Source organism: Manacus vitellinus, unplaced genomic scaffold, assembly GCF_001715985.3.
Source record: "Manacus vitellinus isolate BGI_N305 unplaced genomic scaffold, ASM171598v3 scaffold_82_pilon, whole genome shotgun sequence".
In the NCBI taxonomy this organism is placed as follows: Eukaryota; Metazoa; Chordata; class Aves; order Passeriformes; family Pipridae; genus Manacus; species Manacus vitellinus.
In genome coordinates this window covers 312,732-335,881 of record NW_021940828.1, presented here as the reverse complement: position 1 = coordinate 335,881, position 23,150 = coordinate 312,732, and the positions used below count along the sequence as shown (strand labels likewise).

The 23,150-nt window shown below is 49.9% G+C and overlaps 1 protein-coding gene across 1 annotated transcript; it reads right to left on the bottom strand.

Moving 5' to 3' along the window:
• Nucleotides 1-616: 616 nt before the first annotated feature.
• On the bottom strand, nucleotides 617-22,564 carry FAM167A (family with sequence similarity 167 member A). The gene is made up of 3 exons (XM_008923053.4): nucleotides 22,394-22,564; nucleotides 13,595-14,118; nucleotides 617-3,523 (listed from the first exon to the last, which is right to left on the bottom strand). The coding sequence occupies exons 2-3, from the start codon at nucleotides 13,970-13,972 to the stop codon at nucleotides 3,260-3,262; spliced, it is 642 nt and encodes a 213-aa protein (XP_008921301.1). The 5' UTR covers nucleotides 13,973-14,118; nucleotides 22,394-22,564; the 3' UTR covers nucleotides 617-3,259.
• Between the last annotated feature and the right edge of the window lie 586 nt (nucleotides 22,565-23,150).

Genomic DNA, 23,150 nt, shown 5'->3' with positions numbered 1-23,150 from the left:
GGACAACCCTTGAATCCATGTCCAGAAGATTCCTGCTTCAAACTGTTGGAGCAGCAACCAGTGGTGCTCCAGAAGGAGGTACCACAGCTTTGATTTTTTGGTCCACACATTGGTAACATTAAAGGGCATTTTCAGGATGTACCCCAGAATTATCAACATTGATTTCCACCAGCCTTTCTCTGCAGGCATTATAGGTCATTCAGGAAAGGGAATGTGGCTCTGAGCCACTTGTACAAGGAGAGGAACCAGAACTCGAGGGGATGAATCATCTCATTGCAGACAGCTGAGACATGGAGGCTCCTTTCTGGGAATTCTGTGGTGGGAGCAGTGACCTGTACTCATGTTTCTTAAGGCTGGCCCTGCATGTGGATGACTTTTTTTTCTTAAACAAAGTTCAGCAAAAATCAGACATATTTCTATTTATTTTTCCTCCCTAACCTGATATATTTTTTAAGTGACTGGACCCACTTTTCACTCAGTGGCTGAATAACACAAAATGTAAAAGAATGAGATTTTTTTTCTTTTGGTTTTTTTTTCATGTACATTTTTGTCCAAATATGCCATAAGTGCTCCCACCTTTACTTCCTCCCACCCCCTCCATTTGCAAAGTGGAGCAAATGCTGATGGAGCCGTGTGTGGATACAAAAAGCTGCTTGGAAACCTTCCACACCTGTAATCCTTGAACACACCAGGCTGGAGCTGGAGATACAGAACACAGTGAGAGACCAGAGGCAGAAATCAATACAGACAGAGTTTTATAATTAAAAAATTGTGCATTTCAACAAACAGCTGGCAGTTATAACCATCCCCCATCCCCCTCAATGCAGAAAATACATGTCTGGAACTCAGACATCTGATATTTCTAATGCCACGTGTAATAACCTCTTCAGACTGTGCTTGTATTAACTCCTGCATTGGGCCACCAGACAAGAGCCCAAAGGCAGGTCCACCCTGTATCAACTCTATTCAACCCTATTCGACCCTAGAGAGAACCAATCCCCCTCTTCCAAGGCATTATTTTCACTAAAAACCCATCATTACTGTATTTTGACTGAAAATGCCTCTGAAAATCAACATGTGGGACACGAATGGATTTATTTTTATTAAAAAAGTAAACAAAGAAGAATTTTGATGAGGTGGTTTGTTTTCGTTTTTTTCCAAGATGTCCATGGGGAAATAAGGCTATTTCTTTACTAGTAAACTAAATGGCACTGTGGCTGGTTGTCTTGTCCAGAGGCCAAGAACCCAAACAAACCTTCACTGCCTGGGCAGCATGAGGTTCAACACCCAGGCATGATGCTGATGGACTGACTGCTGCAGACAAAGCTCCAGTGCCTAAAATTCCTCCTTCCTTAGCAGAAAGAAAAGATACTCAATGAGCTTTGAAGCGGATGGAGAGGCATCATTGAGGGGTTGTGTATTATGGGGGATAAAGGACTGGATTCAGCTCCAGAGCCCCCAGCCCCACACGGATATGAACCCCTTCGTGGTGTTAATTTATCCCTCCCATGGAGACCCATGGAGGCACATGAATTATTTGTCTTCTCTGCATTGCCCTGAACTCCCTGTGGAACCCCAAGCCTTCAAGCCTCGTTGCATCTTTCCAGGCACGTCGGAGCCTCATTGAATTCTGGTTCACGCCACATTTTGGGACAAAGGCATGAGCCCACCCCTCAGCCTCCTGAGGGAGGCGTCCTGTGGGCTCACATGCACACGTACAACAACTTACACACACACACAGCTTACAGACAGCCAGGTACAGGCACATCAACACAGCTTCCAGCTCAGCTGGGATTACACCTCCCGCTCCTCCCCAGGCCTCGGGCTGCTGCTGGGTGGGCACAGTCAGGTTTGCTCAGCCAAGAGCTCCCTGCCCAGGGAGCAGAGCTGGGCTGGAGTGATGAACAGAATGGTTTGGGTTGGAAGGGACCATAAAGATCATCTGGTTCCAACACCCTGCCGTGGGCAGGGACACCATGAGAGGGTTGAGAGATTGTACCGCTCTGACAGGAGCGGTGCCAGCTCCTAAAGGCACCCACACTTGGTCTAAACACACTGTCTTGGGTGCCAGGTGTCCCAAGATTGCCACAGCAAGACTTCTTGAGTCCCTGCCCTTGCTGGGCAGCACCACAGGTCTCTTCCCTCTGTTCCACATACAGGCAGGTGTGCAGTTGTGTGCACTGAAAGGCAAGAAAATACAGCTTCCATCTTACACCCTGCTAAGCAGGGAGGGAACCCCATGGGTTTGCTGCAGGGCCAAAGCTCAGAGCAGCAATATTTCTCCCCTCAATTTTATAGTCACATTTTGAGTTCATTACCCCCCAAAAAAGTCCCTTTTCTCCTCTTGAAGTTCCTTTCTCTGATGGCTGTGTGTTGCTACGGAGGATCCAGGATTTGCTGGTGCTGCTGTTGGGGGAATGTCAGACTCGGGTGATTTCTCTGATAGGAGACGTCTTGGGTGCATCCCTTTGCCTTGCTGCTTGTGGGGACAGCCACACAGTGTCTTGTGGACACTGCTGACAACAGGATCAGAAACCTGTTCTGCTCTGAGTATGACTTCCAGGGCACACAGGAGACTTCTGGACAGCTGGAGTCTATATAAATGTGTCCATGATCAGTCCATAATCTATGCCACAGCAAAATTGAGTCCAAAATACCCTGGAGTCAATGGAGCAAGTCAACAGACACACTTTTCACCACTTCTTGGGGCTGCACACTGTTTAACCCACAGACGTTCTCCTGATGGGAGGGCTCCTCTCCACTGGAAATCAGCTTCCCACCTGAAATAGCCCCATGGACCCTGTGCTTGGGCCAGCAGAGGCTGAGGGTTGATGCCCAAGAAGACATTCATGGAGGACATTTGCTGAAGAGACAGATCCAGCCTGGGAGGAGGCACAGGGGAAGAGAAAAGGGATTTGGCTCTGTGGTTGATCTTTGACCCCTCCTTTGATTTTTGAGTAACACCAACCACACTGAGCTGTGTCTTAGTTACTGTGTGGGGAAGAGAAGGAGAAGGGACTTTGCCAAGGAGCAGGCTAAGTGCATGTGTTGGGCTCAGATGCTCTCCAGGCTTCTCCCATGCAGGTCCTGTCTCCTCGACGAGCGGCTCAGTGCCCAGGTCTGCTGCTCTATCCTGCCTCCAAGACCAGCTGTGGATTCCCTGTTCGCCCCTGTTCCTTCTGCTCCTCTTTGGCCTTTTTTTTCCCCAGAAAGAGCCCTGTCCCCTCTCTTTCTCCCTCATCTTCTCCCCCCCCACACTTCAACACAGCGAGAACCGGCGGGAGTTGATGTTCATCTTGGTGACCCCGATGAGCTTGAGGGGCGTGGAGAGGCTGAAGGAGCTGACCAGGGGGAAGTCACAGAAGAGGTCAGCGAGCTCGTCCCGCTCCTCCAGCTCGAAGGTGGCGTCGTTGAGCATCCGCTGGTGCAGGTGACACGTCTGCTCGATCTTCAGCTTGTTGATGTCTCCACGGAGCCTCATGAGCTGCCTGGCCAGCTGCTGGTCCTGCAGGCGCATCTCTGCCTGGAACACAAGATGGAGGGTGGGGAGGGAAGAGGAGGTTGGAAAGGGAACAGTAAATCTGCTCATTGAGCTGCTGTCCCTGTCAGAGGCTGCATGGAATCACTGGAAATGGGACTTGTCTAGATGCTGGAGCTGGGAGGGAGACGAGGATCTTGCATCCCAGTCAAAACCCCAAATTTTTGACAATCAAGGAAGTGTCTGCCTGCTCAGGTTTTCAGAGGCACCAGGAATATAAGATATTAAGCTCTTAGAGTGTCCAAAGGAGGGCAACAAAGATGCTGAAGGGCCTTGAGGGGAAGCCATGTGAGGAGCAGCTCAGGGCACATGGTGTGTTCAGCTGGAGAAGAGGAGACTGAGGGGAGACCTCACTGCAGTTACAATTTCCTTGGGAGGGGAAGAGGAGGGGCAGGCACTGAGCTCTGCTCTGTGTGACCAGGGAATGGACTCCAGGGAATGGCCTGAAGTTGGGTCAGGGGAGGGTTAGGTTGGATATTAGGAAAAAGCCCTTCCCCCAAAGAGTGGTTGGGCACTGAACAGGCTCCCCAGGACAGTGGTCATGGCACCAAGGCTGCCAGAGCTCAAGAAGTGTTTGAATGATACTCTGGGGCACATGATGTGACTCTTGGGGATGGTCCTGTGCAGGGCTAAGGATTGGACTGGATGATCCTTGTGGGTCCCTTCCAATCAGCACATTCTGTGACTCTGTGAAACTGGAATTAAAGCCATGCCAAGGCTGTTGGCTTGGTTATCCCTCAACTCAGGCTTCAGAGCCTCCATCTCAACATCAAACAAAGCCCAAATTAATTTTACTCATAAGGCAGCAGCCACAGTGAGAGGGAGCAATTAGAGGTGGAAAGGACCAATTAAAAGAATACCAAAGAACTGATCCCCAAATACTCAGCCTGAGTTTCTGACCTGCATAAATCAGAGCTGGTTCACCACAGTCAGGAACAGGGGCCACCACACCCCCATGGCTTATCTTATCTTGGAGATCTGAAGTGTCCTTCAGGACAGGACCCCCATGGTTTCCCCACAGGAGAGAGAACAACCACCCCTGGGCTAATGATCTGAGTAGTTTGGAGACATTTTTCTCCCCTGGCACCTAACTCTGCAAGGTGGAAGATTCAGAAGTGATGAAAGAGGTTTTTTATTAAAAAAAAAACCAAAACAACAAAACAACTTATAATTAAGCAGAAGATTTGTTGCCACAGGATGCTGTGGGTGGTGAAGGAAGGAGGTGAACACTTGGTGCAAGCATCAGCCTTTGTCTGGGGAGCAGAAGCAGGCAGAGCTGGAACAGAGATAATGAGAAGACAATCCCCACTTCTCACCCCGCTTCCCTCCTCACAGAAAAGCAATAAACCACAAAAGTTGCAAAGAAAAGAAGGTGATGGGAGAGAAACTGAATAGCTCTTAGCAAACCTTGTGGCTTAAATCTGTGTGACTCCTGGGAACGAGGAGGAAACAAAACTGGAAAAACAGCCCTACATTTGCCCCAGTGCAATGTTCTGCCTCTTTCCCTGGTGTTGCCTCCACCACAGGATACAAACTGGCACTGGAAGGATCTCCTTGGCAACAAGACCCTTGATTTTGTTCTGTTTGGGGTTTTTTACCTCCCAGTAGCTCCCTAGGTAAATCCTTTCCTCACTGATTTCTCAGTGCAGGAGGAGATGCCATGAACTCACTTGCAGCTGCGCCGTGGAGCTGCCCTGACCCCAAATCCATCCTTTACCTCACTCTTTGGTAGGATTCATCCTCATCAGGCATTTAAGATGAAGTTCTTCCCTGTGAAGGTGGTGAGGCATTGGCAGAGGTTGCCCTGAGAAGCTGTGGCTGCTTCATCCCTGGAAGTGTTCAAGGCCAGGTTGGATGGGGCTTGGAGCAACCTGGGATAGTGGAAGGTGTCCCTGCCCATTTTATGATTCTATGATTCTGTGTTTCTATGATTTGGGATGCATTCCCCTTTTCTGGATTCTAACAGTATGGATGTGGCCAGAACATCCCAGTTTACTTCCAGACCTAAAAATGAGCTGTTTAATTTACAGCTCTAAGGGTAGGGAATAAATTATTCCGGGTCTGGTAGCTTATGCATGAAGATGGAGAAGCAAAGGGAGGAGGGAAAATTCCCCTCAAGAGACTCCATAGGTGGCCCTGATATTTCTATGTGAGACTTTTCCGTACCTGGGCTACTGCAAGAAGGGTGGGAATCAAAGTAGCCACAGGGTTGCTTTAGCTTGTGTCATAATCCCTCCTCCTCCAGGCAGTTGTAGAATGGTTTGGGTTGGAAAGGAACTTAAAGATCATCTCATTCCACCCTCCTGCCAGGGGCAGGGACACCTTCCACTATCCCAGGTTGCTCCAAGCCCCATCCAACCTGCCCTGGAAGGCTTCCAGGGATTGGGCAGCCACAGCTTCTCTGGGCAACCTGTGCCAGGGCCTCACCACCCTCACAGGGATGAATTACTTCCCAGTACATAACGTAAATCCCTTCAAACCCAAACCATTCTATGATTCTCTGTCTGACACTACAGGGACATCCTGGAGGACCTTGCCTGATGCTCCCAACCAGTAACTGGACTCCAGCTCAGCTGATTGGAGTCACCTTTCTACCAGTCTCTGAGTGAGTCCCTCTCTCTCTCTCTCTCTCTCAGCAAATCTCTCTGAAATTATTGGCAGGGTTGTGGCCATTCACTTTCTTCAAAAAACCCCACTATTTCCTCACAGACCTTGTAGCCTGTGTCCCCAGCAGAGCAGTGCTACTCAGCAGGTTTTTCTCCTCCCACCTGGCTTACAATGAAAGAAAGAATAACTTTGTTGATATTTTTCCCTGTCTCACAACAAATGCTGTGACTTGAGGTTTTATCAGGAAAGCGATCGTGAGTGTTATTGAACTGACCCCGGGTCACTCTTTCTTGTTGGTTTATTAAGTTACGTAAGAAATGTCAACAAATGCTTTCATTGAATGTTTTGAAGAATGTGGAATTAAAAAAGCCACTACTGCCAAAAAAAAAAAAAAAGGGAGGTTTAAAAGAGAATTATTGAGGCCATTGTGGAGAGGGGTGTGAGCTGGAGTTGCTGTTTTCCCTTGCAAACCAGCTTTACACTTTCTGTCCAGTTCTTGCTTTCCCTGTCTCCTGAAGAAGTTGCCTTGATTTCATGTAAGCTGGAAGACAAAGCCTTCCAGAAAATAAGGATCAGGAACAAAGCCTGACAGTGTTTGACTAAAGACATGTGGATGTGGCACTTGGGGACATGGTTTAATGGTGGGCTTGGCAGTGCTTGAGGAACGTTGGACTTGATGGTCTTAGAGGGCTTTTCCAACCTGAATGATTCCATGACTCTATGAAAGAATAACCTGTGCTTCTTGGGAGCCTGTCTTGTCTTCCCAAGGGCTTGGAAGTTCCTTACACTGTGACAGGTTCTGTGGAGGCAGGTCCATGGGGTGACAACTGGGAAGAGGGTAGAGCACAAAAAGTGGGCTACTCTGCAGGATGTGGTTTCTCTCTTCTCACTCATCACTGGGGCTTGGCTTGAGATGCAAATATCCTGTCCTGCATTCATGGAGTTGTCCTATTAAGTCCTGCTTTGTTCAAACCCACCCAGGATATCAGCAGAATTTCATCCAGAACCCAGAAATCCTCATTCTTCTTCCCTTTCCCAGAGGCTCTGCACAAACACTAAAATCATCCCATCCATCCCATGCTGAGGACCAAACAATCACCAGAGATTATGAATGATGCCTCTTTAAAAGGAGCAGTGTCAGGTCAGCACAGCTCCACAAAGCTTCCTGGAAATGAATAATGGAATTACAGGGGTCACATCACGGGAAACCATGGGGTTTTGGTTTACACAGTTCAGCCACAGGGCCAGTCACCACACGGTGACTCAACACACCAGTTCATCCACGTGGGACAACACGACCCCACACACTCTGCACAGTGTCCTGCAGAAACCCGTGGGGAGCATCCAGCAGAAGCCAGACATTTTGCTTCCTTCCAGTCTCTCATGCCAAGGGTAGGAACAGGGTTAGGTTTGTCTTGCTCATAAAAAAAACCAGTTTCTTAACAAAATGTGCCTCTTTCTGCAGACCCAGCTCCAGCTGCTGGTGGGATGGACAGGATGCTGGTTTGAACTTCCCCAGGTGGGAGAGGGAAACAAACTCAGGTCCTTCCTGGCTCAGGAACAACTGCCAGGCTGAAATGCAAAGCTGGACCACAGGATGTTATGAACCCAGGAAGGGTTTTCTGTTTGGATTGAGCCTCAGAGTCTCCCAGGGCTGTTTAATATGGGGGAGGGACAGAAAGCTTTGTATGCATCCTTGCCTGTTTTCCAGCCCAAATAGCTACGAGGAGTTGCCTTCAATTTTGCCTTACTCATATGGGTACAGAAAGGAAGACCAATAATCTTCCCATTTCCAGTGGTTCATTTTCTCCCTGCGTTGCTATGGGGGGATGTTTCAGCAGCGAGCATGGCATTGACATGTGGAGCTCCTTGGGACCTCTTCCCAAAAGAGAAGAGCCCTCTGGATGCAGCCTCAGCCTGTGGTCCATGAAGCTCAGGGTGATGGTCTGTGGAGAAGCAGCTGCTCCCGTGGGTCCAGCCCTTTTAATTTCCAAAGGATCAAAAGAAACTGAAATCTGAACTGGTCCTTTCCTGGGAGCAGCCTCTTGGATTCAAGCACAGAGAAGCACAGGCCAGTTATTAGACCCTTGCCAAGGACTTCTGAGAAGTCCAGATTGCCTGTGTTTTGGTTTGAGGCTTCTTCAAAGGTGCTCAGATGCAACCCTGTCATGGCTAATTTCAGATGCTCACGCCCTTGTGGTGCAACCCACAGCCCCAAGTGAGGTATCCCAGCTCCTTCTGCAGTGCCTGGGAGTCACACACCCTCAAAGCCCAGGGGACCTTTGCCAGCTGGCACACACAGAGCCCGTCATGGGTCCCAAATCTCACTCTTCTTCAGTGTTGTTTACTCTGTGTTGGCTCCCTCAGAATTAATCTTCATAATACCTTTCCTGAGGGAGGTAATTACCTCTGGATTTTGTTAAATTATGGGGTGTTAAAGTGCATTCAGTGCTGGGAATTTCCCCATTGCCAGGGGAAAAACCTGGAAGTTCAGCATCTGAGAGGGACATCTCAGTGGGGTTACATGTAGGCTTACACAGGAGAATTTCACGTGATTTCTCAGAGCTGCAGTTACACCTCTGCTGTGCACATAAATCACAGCCACTCCACAAAACTCACTCTCTCTCCCTAAAAGCGTGGCTGGGCCCAAGCTGGCTCCTTGGGGATGGTCCTGTTCCAGGATAACTCCCAAACTCTTCCCTGGTTTTAGCAATTTAACAATAGAGGTCACAGATTCATAGAAGGGTTTGGGTTGGAAGGGACCTTAAAGACCATCTCATTCCACCCTCCTGCCATGGGCAGGGACACCTTTTGCTATCCCAGGTTGCTCCAAGCCCCATCCAACCTGGCCTTGGACACTTCCAGGGATGGGGCAGCCCCAGCTTCTCTGGGCAACCTGTGCCAGGGCCTCCCCACCCTCATAGCCAAGAATTCCTTCCCAATATCCCATCTAACCCTGCCCTCCTTCAGCTTAAGGCCAGCACTGATTTAATAATAATTAGCCAACTGATTTTCCACCAAGAGCATCAAATATTCGTGTCCCTTTTTGAGTCTTTCCAGCATTCTGTCACACACACCTCAGATTTCAGTGCCAAAATGGTGGATTTGAGACAGGAAACTCATTTTCCTACTGGGACAAATTTGGAAGTGTTCTAAGATGTTCCTGTTCACAGGTTTGTTCTTTAGCCATATTTAAGAGGGAAAGGATTTTGAGTGCTTAATTTTATAACTTGCAAAACCTGACAAATTTCAAAGAGGAAAGTACAGTCTGACTCCTCAGGTCTTCGAGTCTGTCACCATTCCCCTGCTAGTAATGGCTTTGCTCTCAATACTGATGAAGAACAGCCACACTTGACAGACCAAAGGCAAACACAAGGGCAAAAAAAGAGGCAGGAGGAGCTGGGGAGGGAAGTGCTGCAGCCCTGGGGCTGTTCAGCATGCTCTGAGAGCTGCAATTTGCTCCTACACCTCGACAGAGCCTCTCAGCACAACAACAGGAGCAGTTTGCATGTCTGGATAAATCAGCTTCCCCGAGAAGGATTCTCAGCAGGTCCCAGCTGACGTGGCTGGATGGGGCTCTGTGGGCATATGTCAGTCCTACAGACCTGGGCCAGGGCCTGACGTGCATGACCTGGGACAGGCCATGTGAGGTGAAACACCAGGAAAAGCAGGTGGACGGTAAGACCTTGGGTTTGTCCTTTGCTTCACTTTTGAATGCCTGAACCTGGCTGAAGCCAAACCAGAGCAGACTCTGGAAACACAGAGGCAAATTCCTCTTCCAGTGTTAGATGATGCCTTTTGTGTGGATCGGGAGTAACAACAGATGGGGCACAAGGAAATGGCCTCAGGCTGTGCCACGGGAGGTTTACATTGGGTATTAGGAAAAATTTCTTCACCAGAAGAGTTGTCCAGCCCTGGCACAGCTGCCCAGGGCAGAGGTGGAGTCCCCATCCCTGGAGGGATTTAAAAGCTATGTGGATGTGGTGCCTGGGGACATGGGTTAGTGGTGGCCTTGGCAGTGCTGGAGGAATGGTTGGATTGGATGATCTTAGAGGGCTTTTCCAGCCTTAATGATTCTGTGATTCTGGTGCTTCATATTTAACAGATAGTACTAATTTTAAAGCTGGGGACTCCTGGTCTATCAATTCAGCAGGCAACTAACCCATGTCATGGCCTTTTCTGTAGAACAATGGCCAAGGGCAAGTTTGGGTATACCTATACTACTAAAATCACTTTCCTGCCTCTACTGCTTTTGGCTGGGATGGAGTTAAATCCAAAACTGGGTGGTCCCATACCAATTGCGTGTTGGGAACAGTCTCCAGCATGTGCAGACTCCGAAGCTCAAACTGCTTGGCAGGATGCTCCCTGGCACATGCCAAAACCATGCTGGGGCAATGCTGCTGAAATAACCCAGCCTGAACACGCTGTAGTTGTGCTGAGGGTTGTGGGTGATGAGGCTGCACACCCTCCATCACTGCATTTCCTTCAGTAAGGCCATGGGCTGCTGCGCTTCCTTCTAGGGTAGGAAGAGTCTCCACATTTACCAGCTTTTGCCCTTTTATTGGATGGATGAATCCTACAGACCTTAAATTGATTTCTCATGAAGGACTTTGTAGAGTGGGGGAGAACTCATCCTGAGGCAGAGGCAAATTTCACCTCAAATATGACCACTGGGTCATTTTTGGATCATCTTCAGAAAGATGCCCGGGATACTCAACATTTGCTTGAAGCAAGGCTGGGTTGTGTGGTGCCCCCAAGACTATGTTCTCATGTGTTAAATCACACCAGAAGGATTAATTGCCCCCTCAGGGGGACCTTACCCAAGGTGTGGGGGTTGCTGGTGACCTTCCTGGCAGCCCCAAGCAGAGGGACTGTGTGGTCTTAGCTTCTGACTTAGAGAAATATGTAAACATAGAGATAACTATGTCACAGAATCATGGAATGGTTTGGGTTGGAAGGGACATTAAAGATCATCTCATTCCAATGTCCTGCCATGGGCAGGGACACTTTTTGCTATCCCAGGTTGCTCCAAGGCCTGTCCAACCTGGCCTTGAACACTTCCAGGGATTGGGCAGCCCCAGTTTCTCTGGGTAACCTGTGCCAGGGCCTCACTATCCTCAGAGTCAAGAATTTCTATCCAATATCCAATTTAACTACTCTCTCTCAGTTTGAAGCCATTCCACCTTGTCCTGTCACTCCGGGCCTTCAGAAATAGTCTCTCTCCATCTTTCTTGTGGGCTCCCTTCCAGTACTGGAAAGCTGCATTTAGGTTGCCTCGAATTCTTCTCTTCTCCAGGTCGAACAATCCCATCTCTCCCAGGCTTTCCTCATAGCTGAGCTGCTCCATCCCTTTGATCATCTTTGTGCCTCCTCTGAACTTGCTCCAACAGCTCCATGTCCTTCCTGTGCTGTTGTTCTCCAGGGCTGGAGGCAGCTCTGCAAGTGGGATGTCACCTGAGGGGGCAGAGGGGCAGAATCCCCCCTCCCCTGCTGCCCACACGGTGGGATGAGCCCAGGCCATGGTTGGGTTCCTGCTATGAAACCTTCCTGATTATTTTACTATCACAACATGGGAATAAATGAAGAAAAATCCTGTCTGTGTTGGGATGTGTGGAAGCTTGTTCTTTTATTTGAAAATAAGCTGGATTTCACCCTTGAAATGTAATGTGAAATTCATCTTTTCATTCCAGCACCCTGGGATGTGATGGCCTGGCTGTGCTTTCACTGCTGGCTGGCAGCTCTTACCCACAACAGTGCCTCCAACACAGCTATTCCAGTGTGTGGTCAGGCAAATCCCTGCTCTCTCTTTTGGGGAAATTGTTCTAAATGACATGAGTCATGTCCAGATCCAGCAAAGACCAGTATAATTAAATGGTAAGAAAATGGAAAGTGAGGAACAATTAGGGTTTGCTTTGTCCTTTTTTCTTCTTTAATTTAAACTTTCAGTTTTTGACAGATGGTGGTTTAGATACCACACCCCAGTCTAAAGGGTAGAATCAGGCTCTGAGACAATTTATACTTCCAACATGGGCAGAAATTGAAAGAAAAACCCAAATCTTTTAAAATCAGGGCTCTGAGAAGGAAAATATGCTCCTTACTCTTTTTAGGCATCATAAGATTTGGGGTTTATATGAAGTGCACTGTGCATTTAAGGTGGTATGCAAGGGATGCAAGCACAGACTCAGATTCAGGTCTCTGGAGCTGAGGTTCTCCAGAGCACCTAGTGGTTGTAGGAGATCATCTCAAAGCTCTTCCTAACAGTCCTGGGGTCCTGAAAGCACATCACTCACCTTCTGAAAGCCACAACCCTGAGAAACAACTCAATCACCAAACTGCAACATCCAGAACCACCTCTGTAAATAACCCCTCTAGACATCAATCCAGCTGGGAGAACGCAACAGAAAGTTGACAAATAAATATAACCTGAAGCAAAAGTTGCAGAGAAATTTTTTAAACTCCTTATTCATTGTTGTCAGGAGTTTTTCCTCAAAGACTTTCAGTGCTTTTCAAAAGCAAAGTGAACATTTTCACAAGTGTTGACCACAAGTAATGTCCCAGCCCCTGTTGCAAATATTCCTGCTGAGACTCCCAGGCAAAATTCCAATCAGGCAACAGAAACAAAGCCACGTGTCATGAGTCACTTCCAGTAATTTGGGCCAAATAATAAAGATATTTCATGCTGGGGAGGAGAAGGGAAGGATCACTGAGAAGTGTATTCTTGGTGTCTGGTGGTTCCTACACTTGCAAAGAGGATTGGAACTTTCTCCAGGCCTAAAAGCAGGTGCTCTGATAGAGCCCTGTCCATCTTACTGAGCTCCAGTGGCCTCCAGAAAATGATAGCATCATGGAATATCCTGAGTTGGAGGGGACCCACAGGGATCATTGAGTCCAGCTCCTGGCCCTGCACAGGACAACCCCAAAATCACATCATGTGCCTGAGAGCATTGTCCAGTTGCTTCTTGAACTCTAGCAGGCTTGGTGCCTCCATGCTTCCTCCTGGGAATTACTCCTAGGCTGTGCTGACTCCTGAGCTGGGTTGGGAACTGCCTGAGTCAGCACTGGTTGGTCCAGGATAAGCTGGTGCCAAAGATCATGAGAGCAACGTGATACATAAAAGATGAATTCCAGCCCCCATGTCCTGGCTCTGTGAATCCTCCTCAAGACAAAGTATTTTTGTCTTGTCTTTCTCTGTGAAACCACTGGTTCATAAGTACCAGAAATAAACAGGGGCCAAGGCTGGGATGGGAGAATGTCCAAAATGTGCTTCTAATGAAGCAGAAGACAATGGATGATGAGCCTGGAAGAGCTGGACACAGAAAATTCAATGACTGATTTTTGCTTTTTCACCTGGGGCTGAAGGCAGGTAGGATCAAAGAGCTTCCTCATTCTTTTATATTTCTCCCCTCTTGAAAAAGTGTCCTGTCTAACAGGGAACAGGAAATCACTTACCAGTTCCTTCCTGAGCCACGTCAAAGCTTCGTCGATGCTCTCAAAGCCGCCTATTCTCCCTGAGGAAAGAGTCCCCTTGTCCTGGGCAGGGCTCCCATTGAGATGCAGCTGCACCTTCCTCAAGGGGACAGTCTCCCCCGTGGTCTTTTTGGCCTCAGTTCCCTCCTCCTCTCCCTCTCCTGCTGGCTGGGGGCTCTTCCATGCCTGCTCCTCCAGCTTCGCCTTCCACTCCAAGTAGGAAGGGCGCCTGGTCTCCAGCCTCAGCTTCTCTGTCAATGCCTTGAGGGTCCTCAGGTGGTCATCAGGAGGAGGAACACCTCCAGGGCCAGCATCCTTGCTGTCCAGCGCCTCCTCTATTTGGATTTTGGGTACAGACATCCTCTCTGGGAGTCACAAGGCATATGGGTGGGCTGGAAAGGATCAGGGGCAGGGATGGGAAGCGCTCAAGGTCTGACCAGGTGTCACAGGGTGCCAAACACAGCTCCTCCTCCTGCTCAAGGACCACATCAACCTTGGATGAACACCTGGAAGAAAAACAGAGGATTGGTTTCCAGTCTGAGAAGGAAAAGGGAGTGAGGAAAGAGAGGCAACTCTTGCTGTAGCAGAGGGAGTGAGGGTTTTGGGAGAGGCACCGTGCCAAGGTGCTGCTGGGGAGCGTTACCTCACCTCAGCTATCTGACTGCTTTTGGGGCAGGAACAGACAGGCTCTGGCTTTTGGCAAAACTCTGGTTACCTACATCTCTAATCTTAACTCAGGGGGCCATGAAAGGGTTGCCAAGAGGGCCAGGGCACGTTCCCAGACCCCTCTGGGTCTGTATCACACAACCCAACATCCTCTGGAGAAAGTAGTGGACGTTGGGGTGTCTGTGCACAGGGTTTTGCTGATTTTCTGGCTGCCAAACCCACATCTTCCCACTTGGGCAAATCAGGTCCAGGCAAAGTAAGATAATCTGAAAGAGTGGAAGTTTAGATTAGATATTGGGAAGAAATTCTTCCCTGGGAGGGTGGTGAGGCACTGAGGCACAGGTTGCCCAGAGAAGCTGTGGCTGCCCCCCCCTGGACGTGTTCCAGGCCAGGTTGTATGGGGCTTGGAGCAACCTGGGATAGCAAAAGGTGTCCCTGCCCATGGCAAGGGGGTGGAATGAGATGGTCTCTAATGACCCTTCCAACCCGAACTATTCCAGGATTTTATGAACCCAAATGTCTCTCCTGAGAATTTTAGTCAAAAGGAGAACTGGCAAAAGGGACTTATTCTTTTTTCTACCTTCAGTTTTACAGATTTATGTTTAGGTCTGGGTTTGTTAAAGATGCCAATCTGCAGCCATAGCATTCATCTCCCTCCTGACCTGCAGGCTCCAATCAGGAGTATTATCCCAGCCAGGAGTGGGAGTAAGTGGGGTGCCTGTGCTCATGGAGACTTGTGGTTTCCATCACTGGCCATGTCCAGTGTGCCTACTGGGAGTGGTCTCTTGAAAACACCCCAGTGGAAGACTAGCACAGAGGAGCCAGGAGCTTCCTCTCCACTTTTCCTCCTCATGTATGGACTCAGGGAAGCTGTGCCCAAAGCCAGTCTATCTGGAGGGACCTGGAGGGACACAGGACTTAACAACTCTGCAAGAGTTGAGCTCAGGCAGCTTCCACCTTTGTTTGCCAGCAGGATCAGATAAGGGACTTTCTCAAGGTTGTATGCTCATCTAAAGCTGAGCTAGGAATAGATCCAGAGCTCTCCTTTACACCTCAAACACAAAACAAAATACTTTTTTGCCTGCCTGGTAAGATGCCCGGGAAAACCAGGATATAGGCAGCTTTCTAGAGTTACTCAGCCATTCTTTCCACTGCTATTGCCACAATGACATGTGTAACTCTGAAAGCCAGACCATAATTACACCTCTCCAACCTTTTCAGTTAGAAGATTCAATTTAAAAAAAAAAAAACACCAAAAACAAAACACCAACAGAGAGCAAGATTTAGCCCACAATTGTGTGGAGGCACACGAGCTGAACGAGTAGTTGATAATATACACACAGACAGTCTGGGGGTGGAGAATTAGTCATGTTGTGGTCTCATTCCTGCTCCTATTTATGCTAATGAGAGTTTTACGGTGAGCAGGAGCACACACAGACACTCTGTCAGGTTGAAGCCAACAGCCCTCATGCCTGGAACAGCAACGATTTTCCTTCTTCCATTGAAAAATGGATTGTAAGGAGGGGAAAACAGTGAGCTGCCCTTGTTGGAGAGGCAGGTCTTGCACCAGCTTCTCTGCAGGGCTGAGAGCATGTCGACGAATTTACCTTGCCTCCTGCTCCATCCTACCAAAATCAATAAAGGAAAACACTTAATGACTTTAAAGATCTCACTTCTGAGCTTTTTATTCTGTCCATTGAGGTGGAGATTGCTAAGGGTGGCCAAAACCAGCAGCCCAACAGTCTGATGCTGTTCCACACTACTGGGCTACTGGATTTGTTAATCCCCAGCAAACATAACACTTTTATAATAAAGCTGAGTTTTCTGAATGCCACAGCTGCAAAGCAGAGCCTCCACAAACTCTTTTGTCCTGTGTTTTCAGCATGTGTGGAATCCTCAGGGCGGAAAAGGCCCTTGGTGTTGGAGCCCTGGGTACAGCTCAGTTAACACTCAGATCATTGAACCGTGAAAACAGGACAGCAGCTTGGAGCATCCCCTTTGTCACCACCCTGCTGTCATCTCCCCCTCCCTTTCACCACACCTCCCAGCAGCTTTGGAGGAGATTTGGGGTTTCTACTCTAAAAGCAGCATTGATTCAACCCATCCTTCACCTTCTCTCCGGTGTAACACGAAACGTCTCGTCCACTCTGTAGGGACCCCCTCCTAAACAGACAGCTCTGTTCCCCTTGCCTGTCCAAACTCAGAAGTGACAGAAAGGAGCCACCTCTAATTTCCCATCAATATCTTGGACTTGGATCAAAGACCTGCTGTGGAAAAAGAGATCTGAAAGTGGTAATTGTGTGAAAAATGCCTTGCAGTGTGAGGCTGTAACACAAACCCTTTGCTGCCTGAGAGCTACTGAATTCCCAGGAATGAGCCTGCCTTTGGCTCCAATCCACATACTCCCAGTCTCCTGCCCCAGGCTCTGTTTCCCCGTGGGCTGGCCTGTGTGAGGGAATTGAAGTGATTAACCCTTGGTTTGTCTCATTATCACACTTGCCACGGGGTGTTCATGCCATACCTAGTTAGGGGGAACAGGAGTTCAGCACCAAAATGGGGTGAGGGTTTGCTCCCACCTCACTAAGACTTTGCTTAGGGGTTCCTCCCTTCCCTTGCATGAATCCTGAAAGCACAGGACACATCAGCTCACTGAGACAACAAAAAAATCCCTTTAATTTCTTTCTTGGGATAGATTTCCATTGGAGAAGTCAACTGATCTACCCCAAGCTGTAATGCAAAACGATCAACAGAAACCCACGTCAAGGACAGAGAAATAAGAGGCCTGATAAACTGGAAGTTTTATATGTCTGTACCTTCCTCATCAACCCTATGTGCCCTGGTCAGATTTGAACACCAGGCATTCAGGAAGCAGCACTGCTTGGTGTGTGCTGGGCACAGGCACAGCCTGTGAAATTCAGGGCTGGAAATGAGGGCACAGGGTGCTTCAGAAGGTCACATGCCAGGGAGCCAAGAGGTCCAGGAGAAGAAAGGAAAAAAGGAAGAGAAAAACACTCAGGATGAAAACGGGAGGGGGAAAAGCAGAATAAATCAATCAGCCAAAGTGCGGGGAGAAAACTATTTTCTCTTCACTATTCCTGGTGGACTGCAGCTTAATGTAACACCACTTTTTATTGCAGAGGAACAGCAGTGATTACAGGAGTCTGTGTTAAAGTAATGCTGCTCATCTGGTGTCCAGGAAGACAGAAAAGCCTGAATATCAGACAAAGCCCCAGCTGAGAGAAGCCCTTTTTCCCACACAGCCCATGGATGACACTTCTGACATGGGGCAAACAGGGCAGAGGTGATGGTTCAGCCTGTTAATGACCTTCAAAAAGCACTTCAGCCCCTTCATGCCTTAGTTTCCCTCTCATTGAATAGTCAGGTTGTGTAGCTGGGCTTCATGAAAAAAGCTCTGAGGATTCCCAGAGATGTACATAATTCACTCCTGGTGTCTTCAGACCTCATCTGGGTGACCATATTTGCACTCCAATTGGGGCATGGACATCCTCTATGATCCATGGAGTTTGGGATGTAGTTCCCCTAATCATTTGGAGGCATTTGCTCTCAAGGTTTGCACACGTGGGTCATGGAGACACTTCCTGATCCAACAAAGGAAACCCCTGGAGTAAATCCTACCTGCCAACATCACCAGTGAGCTCTGCAGGTCCCAGTGGATGAAGAGGACCCTGAGCCTGAAACAGTGGGATGAAGGAATACCAAGTTGGAGCAAGAGGTGGGGGACAGTGCCTGGTGTGCATTCCCCAAGCAGGGAGAGCTGTATTTGCTTTCCTTGTTGGCACAGCAACAAGGCAGGGATGGGGTGGGCATGGCTGACTCCCCTGGAGGTCTCTGACCCCCCTGGATGTCTGCAGCAGGTTGGAAGCAGGGCAGAGAGGAGGGGATGCCATAGCAATGGAGAGGGGGTTGCCATAGCAATGGAGTAAGGGAGGACTCTGGCTGCTCAGGGTGGTGGATGGAGGCTCTCAAGCATCCTCAGGGCAGGGGAGACACAGAGGCCTCAGGAATCAGGTGAGGGAAGAACAGAACCATCTCAGTCAACACTGCAGCTCCCTGGAGCTGGTGATTCCCTTTCAGGGAGGCTGCACATCAATCATTCCTTTCTCCATGCCAGAATGACCTCACTCGGGAAAGGAGCTGCTGTGCTGTGTGTGAGCTTTGATCAGCTGGGAGTTTCCTCACCTGGAGTCCCCCCCTGCCACAGCCCCCCAGCAGCACAGGTCCATCCTGCTGCTCTGCACAAGGGTCCTACAAAGATGGAGAGCAAGTTGCTCCCCTGGCCATCCCACAGGCTCAGGAGAGAACTGGTATCCCTGGGATGTATTATCCGGTGTTTGCCCACCCAATCCCTTCCTGTAGCACCCGAAATCTGCTCCTGCAGGAAACTGATCTGGTTCCCAAATGCCTTTTTCAGCTGTCCCAAAATGACCTTCAGATTTCCTCCCCACAAAGACTCCAGCAGCATGAAGATCTGTCTGGTTCTGAAGCCGGGACACACTCCAGGGCTGAAACTGGAGCTGTCAGGATCAGATGCTCCCTGCCTGCTCAGGATGGTCAGGACAGGACGGAAGGGGCTCTGCCCATGCAAGGCTGGAGGAGCCATGGCAAAGACCTCAGTGAGTGCCACTGGCCACAGTGCCCATGGAGACCTCCTGGACACGTTTATGTGGGCTGTGAGCTTGTCCCTTCCTCCATGGGCAAGATGATGGCACTGGTGTGACCAAGCTGGACAACACAAGCATGGTTTGTCTGGTGACTCTGCCTTCAGACCTCCTTGCTGGGTTGCCCACGTTGGCTGTGTCCCTTCACACACACATAGACCTGACTTCCAGTCTAATATAGGACAAAGGTCCAGTGAGGAGACCAAGATTCTGTGCCCAGATTGATCCAGAATGCAATGATCATGGAAAGGTGATCACAGACCAGTGGGCTCAGATAAGGGTACAGCACCTGTCTGAATGGGATCCTGGATACACCTGGATATTCCTGTTTGCCTACTGCCAGGAACAACCCCCCTGATGACCTTCCAGATAGTTTGGATGCTCCTTCAGCCCTCTGGATATGGATGTGGCATTCACAGATATATGGGGAAAGAGGAAAAAAGAGGGGCTTTCCATTCATGTATGATCTGAAGCAGAATGAGGACTTGCCCCAGAACATCCTTCTGCCCAAATGGCCTCCAGAAAGGCCTCTAGACACTGCAAGGAAGCGAGAAGGGGAGAGCAGGAGAGGCTGCAGAAAACCCATCAGCCTTACAAGAGGAGTGAAACAAGAGCTCAGAGATGGCTGCCCCATCCCTGGAAATGTCCAAAGCCAGGTTGGATGGGGTTTGGAGCAACCTGGGATAGTAGAAGGTGTCCCTGCCCATGGCAGGGGGTTGGAACAAGGTGAGCTCTAAAATCCCTTCCAATCCAAACCATTCTGTGATTCTCCAAGATTAGAGGGGACCAGTTTGCACTCCCTGCCCTAAGGCACTTCTCCTTGGCTTATTTCCAGCATCACTAGTAGAGTCAGAACCTGTTTCAATAAACACATCTGTACCTTCCTGCCTGACTACATCCCATCCCTCCTGTGTCCCCTGCACAAAATCCAGGAGGTTTCTTGCGAGGAAGCAGCACTGAGATTGCTGCCTGCTTCAGATGGACCCCTGCAGCTCCATTTTCAGACCAGCTCAACTCCCCTCGATCAGCAGGAGCTCTGTGGAAATCCTGCATGAAGAAATATTTGGCATTCCAGCAAACCAGTCTTCCAGCGAGTGGGAAGTATTTGCAAACTGGGAAGCTGGACGGGGTCAGTGCTCTCAACCCATCATCCCAAACCATGTATGATTCCTCTTAGGAGGAATGAGATTAAGCAGAACATCAAAGGCAAGTTTACAGGCTTTTGGTGAAGTCACCACGTCCACCCTCGTCATCTTCTGGTGAAATCTGTTGAGGCGAAGGGAGCCACGGATTATGGGCAAAGGTTTCTTCTCCACGCACTGCCCCAGGCTCCTTGCAGATTTTGGGATTTAATCTTGGAGGTGGCATGCCTAACCTATTCCCAGAGACGTCCCCAAAGGACTTGTGGCTTGGCAGAGCCAGTTATTCCCTTATTTTCCCTTCTGCCACCCCAAGCACAGCCGCGCGTTTCAGCGGGGAGAGGAGGGGACCTCTGTGCCCGTGAGACCAGAGTAATGAAAAGGGTTGGGATTCCTTGGGAGTGAGCCAGGGCAGGCTGAGAAATGCTCTCTTCCCAGGAGACCAGCACAGGGAGTTATTTTCTCCCTAAATGCAGCGTGGAAGGGTGTGTTTTCAGCGGAAAAAAAAAAACCCACCAACCTTTTTTTGGCTTTGCTGAGCTTCATCTGCCCGTCACTGAGTTCACCCCCTACAGGGACAAGCCCCAGGGCCAGTTCCCATCCAAGATCCCCAGGCTCCAAGGTAACGGGATCAGGGGAGCGGGGTCAGCCCCCCGGTGACCCCCTAATCCCCTTTACATGCCCCCTGTCCCATCCAATTACCCGCCTTGGCAGCTCCCCAAGCCATGATCAGACAATCTCTGTCCTTAGACCTGTCTTCTCCCAATGCTGAGTTGGGCATTTAATAGCATTTAAGATGAACTGGTTGCAAACAGACCCCCCTCCCCTCTCCGCAGAATCTGAGGCTGCTTATTTTTATTTTTGGGGGTTTTTTTTTGTCTGTTTGTTGTTTATTTTTTTTCTCCTGCAGTGTCTCTGCTACATTTTGCAAACACCTAATGGCTATGGGCTGTTGCAAGCCCAGAGCTCAGGAGAAGCTGGATTTCTCCCGTTCTCCTTTATTTTTGTTTTGTATATGCTCCCACGAAGGATGGGAGGGATCTGTACTGGGCATTTGAAAGCAGAGGAGACCTGAGATGCAAATAACAGCAACAGCTCCCGTATGCTGAAATGATGGCTGGCACAGAGGAAACCCACAGCAGCCAGAACAGGCTTGCTCCCGCTGGAAAGTGGGGAATTCCTGGGATACAGGGGATGAGCAGACAAAGCCAAAGGAATCAGCTGGACACAGGTCCTGGCTGGAAGCAAGGAACTTGCTTTTCATCTGTTTCACTCCCTTCCACTGAGGACCCTGATGCAGGAAAGCTCCTAAGGGTGCAGCAGTATGGAATAACACGGGGAGCATCACAGGAAAACAGGGAGGGGTGTCCGTAGGGAGGGAGAGGTGACAGCCTGCACGGACCGGGGAGGGTCCAGGCTGTAGGATGGGGACGGTGTGGGTGCCTGGGTGAACACCACACCAGGGAATTTTGGCTGGGCTTGCACAAACGCTCGCGCTGGGAGGGGTGTGGGCTGCTGCTATTATTTTAGCAATTAGCCCCGAGCTGTTAGAAAGGGCTCTGAAGAAGTTCTGGCTGGTTTGTTGTCTTTTTTTTTTTTTTTTTCTCCCCCTCGGTGTAAACCTGAGCTGCAAGGGCCAGACCTGAGCAGGTGGAAACCTGCTCTGCTCAGCACACAGTGCCTGCTTCAAAAATCCAAGGTAGCTACGCCCTGCGAGGCCACCGCGCTCATCCCACCATGTCTGCACTGCACAACCCTCCGAGCCTTCCCAGGGCTCCTGCAAATCCCAGGGAGGGGGCAGAGGGAGCAACAGGTGATCGTCCCGAAACCTGGCCAGGCTCTTCCCTCTTACACCTCATCCAGTGTAGAAAAATCCTCCTGGAGGGGGTGAGTAGCCCCACACCACTCCCAGCTGAGAGCAAAATCCACAAATCTCCTCGGAAAGAAGGACTGAACCCCAGCCTGTCCCAGTCAATGGGGAGCAGCCGTGCTGGCCATCTCCAGGGAATCTCGGCAGGCAGGAGATGGTGGATGGGGGGACACATTGCAAGCCCCCAGCCCCATCACATCACTGCCAGCGTGACAGACCCCAGTGCTGAACTTCACGATGGGGACTCCATAGCCCCCCCCAGGACCTGCTCCCTGCTGCTGCCCCTTTCTATGGGGCTCAAAAAGCCAGGGCATCTCCTCCAGCCCCGGGTATCTCTCCCACAGCCCCCGTCCCGAGGGCAGGGGGTGTCCCCGGGCTGGCTGTGTCCCCCCCCCCAAGGCCAAGCCAACACGAGCAACAAACTTACCGGGGCCGGGCTCAGAGGGAGGATCTCACGGACATCTTGGCTCCCTCCTTCCACCTCGGGGCTCCAACTTGGGGTTTGCAGAGCGGTGTCACCAGTGCCTTCAGGAGTCTGTCTCATCCTCCTCTCTGTCTCGCTTCAGAAATCCGTGTGTGCTGTGGTTGGTGGTTTGGTTTTTTTTTTTTTTTTCAAATTTAAGGGACTTTTTTTTTTTTTTCAGCCGTTGCGTCAGGCCTGTTGCCTGGAGACAGGCGAGCTATTCCAGTTTGAGCTTTTCAGTCCAGATTTCCTCTCTCTCTCTCTTTCATTCATACCACCGAGCCCTGAACCTACCTCCCACCAAGCAATAACCCTGGAGAGACCTGAAAGGGAGGAGCTGCACAGCCTGGGTCCTAAACATCCTCCGGTACCCAGGCGAGGGAGGAGGAGCAGCGATACCTGGGCGTGGGTAACAGGGATGAAGTGGTCCAGCGGAAAGCAGGGATCCTCAAGGCTTGCAGGAGATGCCCGGAGAGCTGATGCACTCCCAAAGGAGTCTGTGGCTCTTCCCGACACCAACCAGGCTGGTGACCCCACACTGTTCCTGTTTCACACCATGGATATCAGCCTTTCAAGGAGCTTGGGGTCCTCTGGCACTCAGGATAACGTTTTCCAGATGCCACAGCTTGCCTGGGGTCAGTGTGTGTGTGGAGGGGAGTTTTGCAAGGACACATCAGCATCTCTGGGAAGCCCTGGGGTGGTACCTCGGGGCACCGTGGTT

Excerpts from the sequence above, each read along its gene's own strand:
- FAM167A (XM_008923053.4), bottom strand. The coding sequence starts at position 13,972 with ATGTCTGTACCCAAAATCCAAATAGAGGAGGCGCTGGACAGCAAGGAT. Across the intron at positions 3,524-13,594 it reads CGTGGCTCAGGAAGGAACTG|GCAGAGATGCGCCTGCAGGA; the intron begins GTAAGTGATTTC and ends CTTGTGTTCCAG.